Below are 17,342 nucleotides of genomic sequence, written 5' to 3' on the forward strand. Positions count from 1 at the left end.
GAATGTGGGACTCACTCCCACGGGGAGTGGGGAGAATGTGGGACTCGCTCCCACGGGGAGTGGGGAGAATGTGGGACTCGCTCCCACGGGGAGTGGGGAGAATGTGGGACTCGCTCCCACGGGGAGTGGGGAGAATGTGGGACTCGCTCCCACGGGGGGAGTGGGGAGAATGTGGGACTCGCTCCCACGGGGAGTGGGGAGAATGTGGGACTCGCTCCCACGGGGGGAGTGGGGAGAATGTGGGACTCGCTCCCACGGGGAGTGGGGAGAATGTGGGACTCACTCCCATGGGGAGTGGGGGAGAATGTGGGACTCGCTCCCATGGGGAGTGGGGAGAATGTGGGACTCGCTCCCACGGGGAGTGGGGAGAATGTGGGACTCGCTCCCATGGGGGGAGTGGGGAGAATGTGGGACTCGCTCCCACGGGGAGTGGGGAGAATGTGGGACTCGCTCCCACGGGGAGTGGGGAGAATGTGGGACTCGCTCCCACGGGGAGTGGGGAGAATGTGGGACTCGCTCCCATGGGGGGAGTGGGGAGAATGTGGGACTCGCTCCCATGGGGGGAGTGGGGAGAACGTGGGACTCGCTCCCATGGGGAGCGGGGAGAATGTGAATAGTGTTGATGCTGTTAAGAGAGAAGCTGAATAAACAATGAAGAAGAAATGAAGCGAGGGAGATGGCGGTCGGGTGCGATGGAGAGGGGAGTGGGAGGAGACCCGTGGAAAAGTTAAATGTTGGAATGGACGAGTTGGGGCTGAATAACCTGTTTCTGTGAAAATTTTATGTTCCTTCACACAAGAATGATGAATGAATTTGTACCCGATTCCAGCGCATCCCAGTTTGATGCAGAATCATTGCGCAAATTAACATCATTACTAAAGCGAAAGGAGCTTCATGATGATCAATTTGAGAATTGAAAGGATGCAGATGTCTGGGAGGGTCACAGAGGCAGGGAGGGGTAAGGACACACAGGGATCTGACATGAAGAATGAAAATGTTGAACTGGGATCAACATATCATCTGGACTTGGAAACTGAGACAGCACCACTTACTCCAGCTGTTCCAGTGACTTGGGTCTGTCAAAGTGTGCCAAGCATTGCCAAAACACAGGGAGAGGACCGAGCTCGGACAATGGGGAGGGCAGATTAATGACAAACAGAGTTCAACATCGACAAACAATGCAATGTGACAGATATGGAAATTTATGGGGAAAGGAATGTCTTCAATGCAGCATAAAAGTTAAGGTTGTTCAGACAGAGGTGGGTAAAGGTGATAGCTGTACTCAATAGAATGTGAATAGGCTTCTGGTGAAGTTACAAAATCAGACAGCTCGGGAAATTCACCGCCTCAGTCTCACAGTAATAATGATTCTCAGCAGGACTGACCAGACAGAATCTCACCAGAATCTCCTCACCAGCAGCAAGCAGGGAACCCACTCAAATCCTAGAGGGGAAAAATGGTGGGATGGGACTCATCTTGGACAGCCACACAAAACAGACTGTTCCCCATCTGCCCCTGATCAAAGTTCCAGCAGACATTCAACTCCATTGACTGCCAATGGGACTGAGTATCAGGCAGCGGACAGCCCGTGGGATAGCCACTGTCTCCTTGTGACCCCAACCAAGTGAATTTCAACCTCCTCCTTTCCTCCCAATGTCACCTTACCCCCAACCCCCTCACCCTCTGGGCTCTTTCTCAAGATCTGACCTCTTCTCAGCTGCAACACTGCCCCCCCCCCCGCCCCTTCACCAGCACACCCTCCAACCTCCTCCCCATTCACACCCCATCCAATCAGCCAGCCATCATAGGCCTCTCCCTCTTCACCTCCCTCTGGCCCTTCTCCCTCTGCTACCTCCTTCTCCATCAGTCCGTGCTAGCACCTATCTGTTATGAATCAGGCAGCTACAGGGTTCAGTGTCAGGCGTACAGAGTTGCTCTGCCACTGTCTAGGAAGTTTCCCAACCCAGGATAACACGGGGTTTTTTTTTTGTATTTTCAAACTAAGGGCAGCAAGATCAGGCTCTTCAAGAAGGTGAAGGAGATTAAGATAATGTCTCGTCTTGCCAAGAACTCACCTACTTAGATCAATGTTAGTATCAATTGCCATTCTCTCCAGATTAATATTAATGACAACATCAGTGAGAAGGGAGAGATAGAGAGAGAGAGAAAAGACAACCAAGATAAGAAAAAATGTAGGAAGGAAAGAGCGCGAAGGAATGAAAGAAATAAAGAAAGGAGAGAGAGAATGTAAAAGAAAATTAACTGGTATTTATATTTGCGCAGAACCTTTCACTACTGTTGGACATTGGCACTAACTGCGTCTTCCCTGTGCACAGGGGGCACTTCTGGGGAGGGAGGGAATGGGTACTGGTACCCAGAAAGAGCAAGGATGGATCACCCTCCCACAGTGCCAGGTCGCATCTCTCAGGAGGGAACTGTGTTTGGACTCATTCTGCTTCCCTTTCACTCCCTCCCTCTGCCTCTCTCTCCCTCCCACTCTTGCTCCCTGTTTGTCTCTCTCTCTCTCTCTCTCACACACACTTGCTCGCACTCCTGTGTCTCTCTCTCCCTCCCTCCTTCTCTTTCCCTCCTTCTCTTGCTCCCTCTTCCTGTCACTCTCTCTCCCCTGCTCCCTCTCCCTCCCTCCCGCTCCCTCTCTCCCTTTCATTCTCTTTCGCTTGTCTCTCTCTCTTCCTCACTCCCTCTCTCTGTCTCCCTCGTTCCCTCTCTCTGGCTCCCTCCCCCTCACTCTGTCCTTCTCCCTCACACTGCCCCTGGTGGCAGACTCCATGCAGAGTAGAACGCGCCCTGTTGGCCCGCGTGGTATGTAGCTTCAGACAAAGAGCATATTGTCCCTGGCCACCAGTCTCTGCGATCTCAATGAGATGGTCAGTTGCCAACTGAGTTCTTGGCTCAAGTATGACCATTAGCCATCGGGATTAGGGACTATTTTAATGACTTCATATTTCTTTTAAAGTGATTACTTTTAAAGTAACAAAATATTAATATCAAATGGCTAATCTGTGTTGTTTATAGCAGATTATAGAAACTTGTTAACTATTTTAATCCCTCAAAGTGATTGCTAATTATTTCTCTGGCCGTTCATGCATACTGTGTCCAAATTACTTACAATCCTTATTACATTGGTTTACGTGACGATGCCAAGTGGATGAAAAGTGAGATGTAAGAGTTACTTTTCACACACATTCCTCAAATCCTTCAACAATACCTTTCACTGAAGCCATGTTTGTGTTTCTGAATTAGATTCCACAAAGCATCTGGTGCCATCAGTCAAAGGACAGACTTCTTACAATTCAATTAAGATGCTATTAACCTGGATTTATTGTGTGAAATCTTATATTGAATATTTGACACAGAAATGTGCACCATGCATTTACTATTTCACTAACTATAGCTGAGTTGGCAAGCTCCTACTCCTGAGACCTCAGCACAAAATCAAAGCTGACATTCCCCTTCCAGTGCTGAGGGAGTGCCTCACTGTCAGAGGGTCAGTGCTGAGGGAGTGCCGCACTGTCAGAGGGTCAGTGCTGAGGGAGTGCCTCACTGTCAGAGGGTCAGTGCTGAGGGAGTGCCGCACTGTCAGAGGGTCAGTGCTGAGGGAGTGCCGCACTGTCAGAGGGTCAGTGCTGAGGGAGTGCCGCACTGTCAGAGGGTCAGTGCTGAGGGAGTGCCGCACTGTCAGAGGGTCAGTGCTGAGGGAGTGCCGCACTGTCAGAGGGTCAGTGCTGAGGGAGTGCCGCACTGTCAGAGGGTCAGTGCTGAGGGAGTGCCGCACTGTCAGAGGGTCAGTGCTGAGGGAGTGCCGCACTGTCAGAGGGTCAGTGCTGAGGGAGTGCCGCACTGTCAGAGGGTCAGTGCTGAGGGAGTGCCGCACTGTCAGAGGGTCAGTGCTGAGGGAGTGCCGCACTGTCAGAGGGTCAGTGCTGAGGGAGTGCCGCACTGTCAGAGGGTCAGTGCTGAGGGAGTGCCGCACTGTCAGAGGGTCAGTGCTGAGGGAGTGCCGCACTGTCAGAGGGTCAGTACTGAGGGAGTGCCGCACTGTCAGAGGGTCAGTACTGAGGGAGTGCCGCACTGTCAGGGGGTCAGTGCTGAGGGAGTGCCGCACTGTCAGGGGGTCAGTACTGAGGGAGTGCCGCACTGTCAGGGGGTCAGTGCTGAGGGAGTGCCGCACTGTCAGAGGGTCAGTACTGAGGGAGTGCCGCACTGTCAGGGGGTCAGTGCTGAGGGAGTGCTGCACTGTCAGGGGGTCAGTGCTGAGGGAGTGCCGCACTGTCAGAGGGTCAGTACTGAGGGAGTGCCGCACTGTCAGAGGGTCAGTACTGAGGGAGTGCCGCACTGTCAGGGGGTCAGTGCTGAGGGAGTGCCGCACTGTCAGGGGGTCAGTACTGAGGGAGTGCCGCACTGTCAGGGGGTCAGTGCTGAGGGAGTGCCGCACTGTCAGAGGGTCAGTACTGAGGGAGTGCCGCACTGTCAGGGGGTCAGTGCTGAGGGAGTGCCGCACTGTCAGGGGGTCAGTGCTGAGGGAGTGCCGCACTGTCAGAAAGGAATGGAATTTAATGTTGGCAAGTGCGAGGTGGTCCACTTTGGTAGGAATAATGGTAGGAAGGATTATTACTTACGTGGAGAAAAACTGCAGCAGGCGACGGTGCAGAGGGACCTCGGGGTCCTTGTGCATGAGTCGCAAAAACCCAGCCTGCAGGTGCAGCAGGTGGTCAGGAAGGCGAATGGGATGCTGGCCTTCATAGCGAGGGGGATTGAATATAAAAGTAGGGAGGTCTTGCTGCAGCTGTACAGGGCATTGGTGAGGCCGCAGCTGGAGTACTGTGTGCAGTTTTGGCCGCCGTACTTACGCAAGGATATTTTGGCCTTGGAGGGAGTGCAGAGGAGGTTTACTAGGCTGATGCCGGAGTTGAGGGGGTTGAGCTATGAGGAGAGGCTGAATAAACTAGGCTTGTACTCGTTGGAGTTTAGAAGAATGAGGGGAGATCTCATTGAGACGTATAAGGTGATGAATGGGATGGATAGGATAGAGGTGGAGAGACTCTTCCCGCTCAGAAAGGACAGTAGGACTAGGGGGCACAGCCTCAAGATAAAGGGGGGGCGGTTTAGAACGGAGTTGAGGAAGAACTTCTTCACTCAAAGGGTGGTGAATCTCTGGAATTCTCTACCCGTTGAAGTGGTGGAGGCTGCCTCGCTAAATATTTTTAAGACGCGGGTTGATGGGTTTTTGATAAGCGACTGGATTAAGGGTTATGGGGAGAGGGCGGGAATGTGGAACTGAGCCACGACAGATCAGCCATGATCTTATTGAATGGCGGGGCAGGCTCGAAGGGCTAGATGGCCTACTCCTGCTCCTATTTCTTATGTTCTTATGTGTATTAAATCAAGGTGCTCTCAGGCGGTGATCAGTACTGCACTAAAGTGTTTGGGTTGCAAATAACTCTGGAGGCCAGAACTTTGGGCTTGCAGGTCAGCGTACTCCCAAACGATTGAGAGTTGTCAGACTTTTATCACTTAAAAATATACTGTTGTTGTGTCCTGAACATTTGTTGCTTTTCTCTCGAGGAGACACAATCTCCTTTCAGGGCCGCAGTTCCATGGCTAAGAGGCCATCTGACCATTTTTGGGTTTGATATTTCCATTGGTCTATCGGGATGTCAGTGAATCTTGTCCAATGAAACCATCTACTCACTAACTCACCCACTCACTCAATAACTCACCCACTCACTTCTTCACTCAAAGGGTGGTGAATCTCTGGAATTCTCTGCCCGTTGAAGTGGTGGAGGCTGCCTCGCTAAATATTTTTAAGACGCGGGTTGATGGGTTTTTGATAAGAGAGGGGATTAAGGGTTATGGGGAGAGGGCGGGAATGTGGAACTGAGCAGCGACAGATCAGCCGTGATCTTATTGAATGGCAGGGCAGGCTCGAAGGGCTAGATGGCCTACTCCTGCTCCTATTTCTTATGTTCTTATGTTCTCACTCATTAACTCACCCACTCACTAACTCACCCACTCGCTCAATAACTCACCCACTCGCTCAATAACCCACCCACTCGCTCAATAACTCACCCACTCGCTCACTAACTCACCCACTCGCTCACTAACTCACCCACTCGCTCAACAACTCACCCACTCGCTCAACAACTCACCCACTCGCTCAACAACTCACCCACTCGCTCAACAACTCACCCACTCGCTCAACAACTCACCCACTCGCTCAATAACTCACCCACTCGCTCAACAACTCACCCACTCGCTCAATAACTCACCCACTCGCTCAATAACTCACCCACTCGCTCAATAACTCACCCACTCGCTCATTAACTCACCCCTCAACTCAATAACCCATTCACTCACTAACTCACCCACTTAGTCAATAACTGACTCACTCAATAACACACCCACTCACTCAATAACCAACTCACTCACTAACTCACCCACTTACTCAATAACTGACTCACTCAATAACTCACCTACTCAACCAATAACTTACCCACTCAAGTCAATAACTCACCCACTCACTAACTCACCTATTCCCTCAATAACTGACTCACTCACTAACTCACCCAGCAGTCACTCAACCAGATGTCACTCATAGTTTCACTCACTCACTCAGTTATTATTTATTAATTTGCTCTCATTTGTCTGATATAGTGGTGTGTATTCCAGCGCCATGCGTAACAGACAGGGCGGCACTCTGTGCACGGGAATGTCTTATGACTGTGCCAGCGCGAAGGGCTTGGGCCAATGGTGAACCACTGGGAAACTTCATTATAACTGGATGAGGAAGTGAAAAGACAATGTTAGCCTCGATAGTACCCTGTCAGCCTCCGAGAAAATCGAGACTGCTCACAAACACTCAATAAGGGAAGGAGGAAAATGCTTTCACAAGGCCAGATGGGGGATGGGGGGAACCATTTCCCCAGCTGTTGTGAAGTAGAGAAATATAAGGCGCAAGATTCTAATGAGCAAGAAATACAAAGATTGTAAATCTACTGAAGTACACAGAACTGAGTTAATTATTCAGAGAACCATTCATACAATGAGTACGATAGTCACTCCTGCTGTAAGGTATAAATTATCTATGTTTTCACAGAGGGAAGTGAAAAGCTACTCTGGATTGGACAATTGATCATTTTACATTGCGTTCTTAGTAAAATAAATCCAAATCGTAGGAGATTTATTGCAGAGAAACAGGCCATTCGGCCCAACTGTTCATGCTATTGTTTATTCTCCGCACTCCCATTCCTTTTCATCTCACATTAGTCACACACCTCCCCTATCCCTTCCACCCTCACATGTTTATGGTACACATTTATACTATTCAATTCAATGACTTGTGGGAGTGTGTTCCATTAACACGTTAGCTATGACTGTTCTGCACTCTCTCCTTTCTCTGTAAACGATATGTTTTGTCTGTACAGTGCACAACAAATAATAATTTTCACTGTATGCTAACACATGGGACAATAATACATCAAATCAAACCTGGAGGTCAGCACAGTGGGTAGCAGTGCTGCCTCACAGTACCCGGGTTCAATTCCCAGCCTTGGGTGACAGCCTGTGCGGAGTCTGCACATTCTCCCCGTGTCTGCATGGGGCTCCTCCGGTTTCCTCACACATTGTAAAGATGTGTGGATTAGGTGCATTGACAATGCTATATTGTCCCTTAGTGTCGGGGGATTAGCAGGGTAAATAAGTGGGGATAAGGCCTGGGTGGCATTGTGGTTGGTGCAGACTCGATGGGCCGAATGGCCTCCTTCCGTACTGTAGGGATCTTCTGAAAACTCTCTGGGCAAAGAAGTTTCTCCTGAATTGTCAGCTGGATTTTTTTGTGACTTTATTAAATTTACGATCCCAGTTTCCGACTTCCACCCAACCGGAAATAGTTTCTTGACCCTACCAAAGATTTCTGACCCTAACTTCAAAAGCCTCGCTCAGGGTACCTGCTCCTTCTCCTTACTGGAGAATTTTGAACTTGAGCTTTGATACTTAGTGTGAGAGAGGTTGAAATGGTGCTTATGTGATCAGTCTGATTCTTCCCTTGCTCGTCCTTACAGAGTAGATAGTGAATGCTGGATTTCTGTAACCTCCTCCAGTCCTACAACTAACTAGGATCTCTGCTCTCCTCTAATTCTGGCTCCTTGCACATGACCAATCGCACCACCATTGATGGGTACACAACCAGCTGCAGCACAGATTCACCCTCCTGATGCTGAAAACTGCATGAAGCTTGAGGGCAAAATCTAATTTCTGACAAAGTACAGGGACCCCTGGCTCTCTTTTTCAAAAAATAATTTCTGGGATGTGGGTGTCACTGGCTGGCCAGCATTTATTGCCCATCCCTAATTGCCGTTGAGAAGGTGGTGGTGAGCTGCTTTCTTGACCCGCTGCACTCCATGTGGTGTAGATACACCCACAGTGCTGTTAGGGATGGAATTCCAGGATTTTGACCCAGCGGCAGTGAAGGAACAGCCGATATCTTTCCAAATCAGGATGGTGACTTGGAGGGGAACTTCCAGGTGGTGGTGTTCCTCTGTGTCTCCTATCATTGTCCCTCTAGGAGGGAGAGGTTATGGGTGCTGTTGAAGGACATTTCTCTGCATTGTAATACAACTCCATCTAGACTCTGAAGATTTGCAGTCTCCTTCACTGTCATCAAGTAACTGCAGGAATCCACCAGGGTTGGTGAACATTTCTCATTCAAAGGATCTACGGCACAGAGACAGGCCCTTCAGCCCAAACTGCTCCATGCTGACCAACATGTCCATCTAAGCTAACCCCATTTGCCTGCACTTGGCCCCTATCCCTCTGAACCTTTCCTATTCATGTATCTGTCCAAATGCCTTTTAAATGTTGTCAATGTCCCTCCCTCAACCACTTCCTCAGGCAGCTCATTCCCCACACGTACCCCGCTCCATGTAAAATAAATTTTACTGATTTATGTAACTGCTTCAACTCTTGGGAGCAGACATCTGCCATTACTGTTGTCAAATCTGCTGATGATACAAAGATATACAGGAAACAAAGTTGTGAGGAGGATATAAAGAATCTACAAAGGAATCTACATAGAGTGAGTGAATGGACAAGAATTTGGCAGATGGAGTAGAAAGGGGGAAAATGTGAACTTGTCCATTTTGACAGGAAGGATAGACAGGCAAAATATTATTTAAATGGGGAAAGACTACAGAAGTCTGCAGAGGGATCTGGGTGTCCTTGTACATGAATCACAAAAGTTAGCGTGCAGGTCCAGCGAGTGATTAGGAAGCCACATGGAAGGTTGGCCTTTATTGCAAATTGACTGGAACATAAAAGCAGGGAAGTCTTGCTTAACTGCAGGGCATTAAGACCATGCCTGGAATACTGTGACGTGGGAGTGCCGGCATTGGACTAGGGTAAGCACAGTATGAAATCTCACAACACCAGGTTAACGTCTAACAGGTTTATTGGTGCACGAGCCATTAGCCTTCTTCCAAAAAAGCTAGTGCCTCGTGCTACCAAATAAACCTGTTGGACTTTAACCTGGTGTTGTGAGATTTGTACTGGAATACTGTGTACAGTTTTGATCTCCTTACTTGACGAGGGATATGTTTACATTGGAAACAGTTCAGAGGAGGTTACCAGGCCAAATTCTAGGATGAAGGGGCTGGAAAGATTGAGCAGATTGGACCTATGTTTATTGGAATTTAGAAGAATCAGAGGTGATCTTATTGAAACATATAAGATTCTGAGGGGGACTTCACAGGGCGAACGCTGAGCGAATGTTTCCCTTGTGGGGGAGTCTGTAATGGGGGAGAAAGTGTAAAAACAAAGCATCTCCCATTTAAGATGGGAATGAGGAGAAGTTTCTCTCAGCGAGTCTATGGAATTCCTTCTAGAAAGAGTGGAGAGGGCTGGGTCACTGAATAAATGCAAGGCTGAGTCAGACGGATTGAAATAGAAGTCAAGGGTGATGGGGCCCAGGTGGATAAGTGGAGACTAGAACAGGTTCGAAGGGCCGAATGGCCTACTCCTGTCCTTCTATCTGATGATCCTCAGGTCAAAAGGCCCAGAAGCAATGGTCCCACGTTCTCAATAATGCACCCCCGCTCCACAAAACTCTGAAAATTATATACTTGAGCTCTTGCCTTTTATAAAAGGATGTGAATATAAAATGGACCTGGGCAAAGAATTAAGGGAGCTGAGCTAATTATACCTGCAGTAATAACACAGGCTCAGAGATGTACAGATTAAAGTGCGTTGCTCATTCAGTGGTGAGATTGAGCTTCCATTGTGAGCTCATCAAGTTAACAAGACCATGGTGACCCCAAGGTTCGAATGTACATTACGTGAAATACTTAAAAAATATTTAAAACCCTACCCCAAAGTCACAGTTATTGCCTTTTTTCTCCTAAACAAGCCCACATTCTGGGCCCTGTATTACAAAATGAGATCGAGCCAATTGAGGAAATGCAAAAAGAGAGATTTACAAGACTGACTCAAGATCCGAGATGTCAAGAAGGAAAGGAACAAGCTGGGGCTCTTTTCTCTAGAAAAGGGAGTTGACTGAGTGGTGACCAGAGAGTGGGCTTTAAAATTTTGATTTGATTTGATTTATTATTATCACATGTATTAGAATACAGTGAAATGTATTATTTCTTGTGCGCTGTACAGACAAAGCATACAGTTCATAGAGAAGGCAAGGAGAGAGTGCAGAATGTAGTGTAGCTAGGGTGTAGAGAAAGATCAATTTAATGTGAGGTAGGTCCATTCAAAAGTCTGATGGCAGCAGGGAAGATGCTGTTTTTGAGTCAGTTAGTACCTGACCTCAGACCTTTCACAGAATCATGGAACCCCTGCAGTGCAAAAGGAGGCCATTCAGCCCCATTGGGTCTGTACTGACCTCAATCCCACCCAGGCCCTATTCCCATAGCGAGTCCTCCTCATATTAAGAGGCAATTTAGCATGGCCAATCCATCTAACCCACACATTTTTGGACAATGGAGGAAACCAGAGCACCTGGAGGAAACCCACGCAGGCATGGGGAGATTGTGCAAAGTCCACACTCAACGACCGAAGCCTGGACTCAAACCCGGGCCTCTGGCACTGCGAGGCAGCAATGCTAACCACTGTGCCACCATGCCGCCTGATGGATGCAGGTGAAAGAGAGAATGTCCGAGATGTGGGGGGTCCCTCATTATTCTGGCTGCTTTGCTGAGGCAGTGGGAAGTGTCGACAGAGTCAATGGATGGGAGGCTGTGAATTTGGGAAGGGTGTGATTGGATAGGTGTGGGGAAAGTGTTTCGACTGATAGGCCTGCTACAAAATCAACCATCCAATGAATGGAGGAGTGAGGAAGATGAGAACTCAACCTATAGATTGTAAAATGATCTGGTCAGTAAAGTTAACCAGGATTGGCCGGTTAACCATCAGGTTCAGCATGATTCAAAAAAAACTTCTCTTTTTTACTGATCAACCGCCGAGTTTCCATGGAGACGTCCAACAAACTGAACTATTTTGACCCAATCACACAAAGGACCCAATGTGGAGAGAAGGATATGTTATGAAGGAAGGAGTTGGTGGGAGAGTGGGGGAAGGGTGCAGAGTCCATCGCCCTGAACAAGAGGAAAACTGAAACTCAAATTCCTCCCAGTGAAATCTTACTTCAAGTCACAGCAAAAGTTAGATCTTCCTTCCGGCAACTTGAGTTAAAATGGAACGAAAATACAGCCGAGAGTCACGTGGACTGCAGCAGGTTCAAGAAGGCAGTTCAGCACCACCTTATCAAGGAGAGTTAGCGATGGGCAGTAAACACGGGCCCGTCCCCACGGAAGAATAAAAGAAAAGTTAAAGGCACGTTGACTCATTGAAGTGACCACACAAACACTCGAGTCCTTCTGAGCTCGAGTGCGAATGGAAGTGGTTTTGTGCCTTCCAGCTAACTTAGTTGTTACAATTACATCTCATTTGTTGGGACTTTGTTGCCAATTTTGACATGTTTTAGTTTGATCGCACCACGTTTGTGTTTACAGTATTAATGGGGTTCCTCCTCCCCTGGTCAGGACTTACGACGGAGGTTTCCACACCTTGAGGATGATGTGTTGAGTGGATGGATGGATTATTCTGATACTCACGGAGTGGTTTGAAGAGACTCCCACCAGTCTGATCGTCATTGTTCTCAGTATCTGACCGATCGGAGGCCTCTGCTGTCCTCTCCCGCTCCTTACTCCGCTCCTTTCCTCCTGCTCTTCGCCGATGCCGTCTCCTCCTTCGGTAGCTCTTTGGGACGTGAACCCCAATATAAACAGTGTGATGGCCTGGAACAAATTTCACAAAGGGTTAATCAGCTTCCAGGAGACACTCGGGCAGAGTTTTACCGACACGTCCACCCCGAGGTTCGCACGATCCCGCCTGAGGCGAACGGAGAATGTTGTTCTCCGAGCCTCGCCCGCCCCCGGAATCGGGGTGGGCGTGCCTGTAAAATTCCAGCCTTGGTATGCATGCAACACACCGTCTCTTTCCAGCTCTATACACCCAACTCTATAGAGTGGAACACAAGAACAGAAGGAGGCCCTTCTGCCCCTTCATCCTGTGCTGTCATTCAGTTAGTTCATGACTAATCTGTATCTTAATGCCATCTAACCACCTTGTTCCTTAATCTTACCCAACAAGAATCTATCACTTACAGTTTTGAAATTTCCAATTGATTGCTGACTCAGCAACCTTTTCTTGTGGGGGGAGAAAATACCAGGTGTTTAAATCTCTTTGTATGGAGAAGTGTTTGCTCAAATCACCCCACTTGGACCTGACGTTAATTTTAAGGTCCTGCCACCTTATTCTGCATTCCCATCACTGGAGGAATTAACTCCTGGCTATTTATTTATCGAATTATTTAATGATGTCAAAAACCATTCATTCCATCGCCCTCTTTTAAACTTCTGCACTAGGGAAGGTGGAGAAGGTAGTCAAGAAGGCATACGGCATGCTTGCCTTCATCAGCCAGGGTACTGAGTTTAAAAATTGGCAAGTCATGTTGCAGCTTTATAGAACCTTAGTTAGGCCTCATTTGGAATATAGTGTTCAATTCTGGTCGCCACACTACCAGAAGGATGTGGAGGCTTTGGAGAGGGGACAGAAAAGATTTACCAGGATGTTACCTGGTATGGAGGGCATTAACTCTGAGGAGCGGCTGGAGAAACTTGGTTTGTTCTCACTGGAACGATGAAGGTTGAGGGGAGACCTGATAGAAGTCTACAAGGCTATGAGGGGCATGGACAGAGTGGATAGTCAGAAGCTTTTTCCCAGGGTGGAAGAGTCAATTACTCGGGGGCACAGGTTTAAGGTGCGAGGGGCAAGTTTTAAAGGAGATGTACGAGGCAAGTTTTTTATACAGAGGGTGGTGGCTGCCTGGAACTCGCAGCCGGGGATTTTAAGGGGCATCTTGACAAATACATGAATAGGATGGGAATAGAGGGATCTGATTCCCTGAAGAGTAGAGGGTTTTAGTTCATTCGGGCAGCATGGTCGGCGCAGGCTTGGAGGGCCGAAGGGCCTGTTCCTGTGCCGTAATTTTCTTTGCGTTTTGTTCTTTGTAAGCCTAGTTTCCACAACCTGACCTCATAGTTTAATGCTTTTAGCCTGGTATAGTTCCCATGAATCTGTGCAGTAGTCCCATCAAGGCCCATATCTCCGGCCTGTGCCCAGTACTGAAGGGTTACTCCAGGAGAGGCTCAGGCAGTGTTTTATCAGAAGTGAGAATGGTGACTCTTGCAAACAGCCAGAGTGGAACACGCTGCTTGCATCACTGGAGGTGTGAGTCCGATTACCCAATATATACTGGCTCTATCTCTCCGCCACCACCTCCTCGATCCCACCTACCCATCTGGATGAGCTGAAACTCCACTTGGGTTAATATCATCCACTCAAAACCCACAGCAACACTGTGTCTCTGACCACAACTCCTTCAACCTCCCTCACTGCCAACTCAGGTGTAATCCAGAGGTACAGGATTCCAGAGTAATCACTGAACCAAAACAGGGCTTGTGTCCTCATATCCAGACCATTATCTTCCACCTCCACTATATTGTTCTCCTCCAATTGTATGTCTCCTCCCTTGGTGCCATAACCTTAGGGCTGGATTTTCGCCACTGGGGTGAAAAGCTCAAGTTGGGAAATTGGTGCTCAGCCAGGCATTCACAATGAAGCCATCTGTGAACTGTATCAATAGAAACAGATAGCCAGACACCTGTTTCTCCAGATGGCTTTATTAGGATTGCTCTGTTTCACTGCCATTCAATAAGATCACGGTTGACCTATGAATGAACTCCAAGTCCTTTATTCTATATTCCTGAATGGTTTATCTAACAAAAATCCCAGGTTTAAAACTGATAACTGATCCAGCATCAACTGCCATTTTCAGAAGAATATTCCAAACATTTACACCCTGTCTGCGTGGATATGTTCCTCACTTCACTTCTGAAAGTTCTGCCTTTAATCTTCAGGCTTTGTTCCTCAACCAGTGGAATGAATGGATGGGGAGTGAGGTAGGGCAGGGGAGGGGGAGGGCGGGGAAAGATTGGGGTGAAGAGTGGGGGATATGGGGAGAGAGCAGGGGAGGAGTTAGGAAATAGAGGGAGTGTGGGGTAAGATGAAGGGGGTATGGAAAGGGGGGAGTGAGGGAAGGGGGGAGTGGGGAAGGGGGGAGTGGGGGAAGGGGGGAGTGGGGGAAGGGGGGAGTGGGGGAAGGGGGGTGGAGAGTGGGTGAAGGGGGAAGTGGGGAGAGGGAAATGGGAGAGTGGGGAGAGGGGAATGGGGGGGTGTGGGGAAAAGGGGGGAGCGGGGAATAGGGGGGAGCGGGGGGGAGTGGGGAGAGGGAGGGAGTGGGGAGAGGGGGGGAGTGGGGAGAGGGGGGGAGTGGGGAGAGGGGGGGAGTGGGGAGAGAGGAGGAGTTGGGAGAGGGGAAGGGGGAATGGGGAGAGGCGGAGAGGGGGGAGAGGGGAGGAGTGGGGAGAGGAGGGGTGTGGGGAGAGGGGGGTGTGGGGAGAGGGGAGGAGTGGGGAGAGGGGAAGAGGGGAAGAGTGGGGAGAGGGGAGGAGTGGGGAGGGGGGTGGGGAAAGCGGGGGAGCGGGGAAAGCGGGGGAGTGGGGAGAGGAGGAGTTGGGAAATGGGAAGAGGGGAATGGAGGAGTGAGGGAAGGAGGAGTGGAGGAAGGGGAGCATGAGGAAATTGGATTCTTTTGAGGAGAAAACACATGCACGATTTTGTCTCAGTGCTTTTTGATATCCAGAAGAATGCCTACCGTTCTGTACCTAAACCAAATACCCAGAGAAATTCTCTATGATGGTTGTGAAGGAACTGAATGATAATGTTGTAGCCCATGCGGTAATTGCTGTCAAATCCATGATACAGAATCATTCCCGTCCCACTGCCTAACCCCGGAGAGATTCAAACCATGGCTGGGAGTTTGGATTCTCCTGGATTCCTGGATTGTCCTGGAGCCTCCCGCAATGAGGAATTAATCACCTGATTCCACATGCTGAACAAAACACCCCACCGGAAAATCAAAGGGGCAGTAACATCAACATTTAGGGGCAATGTTTTTGTTTATTGGTCCATGCTCTGAGAGAAGAAAGATTCTTGGAATAAGCAAGGCTGGTGGATGTGTGGGATCAGATAGGACAACACCCAAACCAAGTTGGCAACAAAACCGGGACTCTGCCGATGTTGCTGCAAGGGATCTCAGTCAAACTGGCCTCCCTTCGATCTGCTTTCCTGACTGCACCTTGGATTGTCCCTCACTCCCCACCCCAACCCTCCCAACTGCAAAACCTCTGCACACGTGGCCCTGAGCACAGATCGAGCTGATATGCCAAGGAGTTGAGTTGCAGCTTGACTGGGTTGTAATTGCATTGTGGGGCAGGTGCAAGGGGCTGAATGGCCTCCTCCTCTTCCTGTTGTTTCTACTTCCAAACCCCGGTTTCTCGATCTTGCAACCTCACTTCTGTGGTCATCTCAGATCCCAAGTAACTTAATGCTAGAATCCTGCAAGTCTAATGTTCAGAAATTACGAATAGATTTGGATAGGGTGGAAAAGGAGAAGACATCATGGGGAGAACAGAAGTGGCAATATCAGAAAGTTACCAATAAATCCAAAGGGGAATTCAAGAGAAACTTCTTTACCCAAAGAGTAGGGAGAATGTGGGAGTGACTCCCTCAGGGAGTGGGGAGAATGTGGGACTCGCTCCCACGGGGAGTGGGGAGAATGTGGGACTCGCTCCCACGGGGAGTGGGGAGAATGTGGGACTCGCTCCCACGGGGAGTGGGGAGAATGTGGGACTCGCTCCCACGGGGAGTGGGGAGAATGTGGGACTCGCTCCCACGGGGAGTGGGGAGAATGTGGGACTCGCTCCCACGGGGAGTGGGGAGAATGTGGGACTCGCTCCCACGGGGAGTGGGGAGAACGCGGGACTCACTCCCACGGAGAGTGGGGAGAATGTGGGACTCACTCCCACTAGGAGTGGTTGAGGTGAATTGTATTGGTACATTTAAGGGGGAGTTGAATAAATACAGGAGGGAAAAGGGGAATGGAAGGTTATGGTGATAGGGTGAGATGGAGTAGGGTGGGTGGGGGCTCATGCGTAAACACCAGCACTGACCAGTTGGGCCGAATGGCCTGTTTGTGAGTGTTACTTTCCAATGCAGGGAGATGGTCTCTGCTTATTATTCTGCAGCTGATCACGGATGGATGCCTTAGACTTATAAACACACCTCCTCGGACACCACATGGTGTTTACGTAATGCAACACAGTGCAAGAGGATTAATGTACACTAACCCAAAACACTTCTAATCACTGTTCAAGCAGTCAAACATACAATATAATATCTGTGTGGGTGGGGACAGAGTGTGACTCATATTAGAACAAGAAAAGACTGAATGGGGATTTGAGAAATGAAAACACCTTGAATAGTTCATAATTGCTGATGTAACCAGGTATCGAATGGTGCAAGCTGACCTATTCTGGGAATATCTTCAACTTAAAATTCCCATCCTCATGCTCAAGCCTCTCCCTGGTTTTACACCCTCCTCGGGTGGCACGGTGGCACAGTGGCTAGCACTGCTGCCTCACAGCGCCAGGGACCCGGGTTCGATTCTGGCCTCGTGTCACTGTCTGTGCGGAGTCTGTACATTCTCCCCGTGTCTGCGTGGGTTTCCTCCAGGTGCTCCAGTTTCCTCTCACAGTCTAAAGATGTGCAGGTTAGGTGGATTGACCATGCTAAATTGACCCTAGTATCAATGGGGTAAATATGTGAGGTTTTGGGAATAGGGCCTGAGTGGGATTGTG

General features: G+C 49.2%; 1 protein-coding gene across 5 annotated transcripts in view; it reads right to left on the reverse strand.

Moving 5' to 3' along the window:
* The window catches only part of LOC145347908 (electrogenic sodium bicarbonate cotransporter 1-like), a 169,244-nt gene that overhangs the window by 131,619 nt on the left and 20,283 nt on the right, over window positions 1-17,342 (reverse strand). For all 5 annotated transcript variants that reach the window (XM_080195903.1, XM_080195886.1, XM_080195878.1 and 2 more), the window contains one exon: window positions 12,135-12,317. In XM_080195903.1, the coding sequence (XP_080052029.1) occupies window positions 12,135-12,317 (183 nt within the window). The remainder of the gene's footprint in view (window positions 1-12,134; window positions 12,318-17,342) is intronic.

Source organism: Carcharhinus amblyrhynchos, chromosome 1, assembly GCF_965287045.1.
Source record: "Carcharhinus amblyrhynchos chromosome 1, sCarAmb.v2.hapA, whole genome shotgun sequence".
NCBI classification, from domain to species: domain Eukaryota; kingdom Metazoa; phylum Chordata; class Chondrichthyes; order Carcharhiniformes; family Carcharhinidae; genus Carcharhinus; species Carcharhinus amblyrhynchos.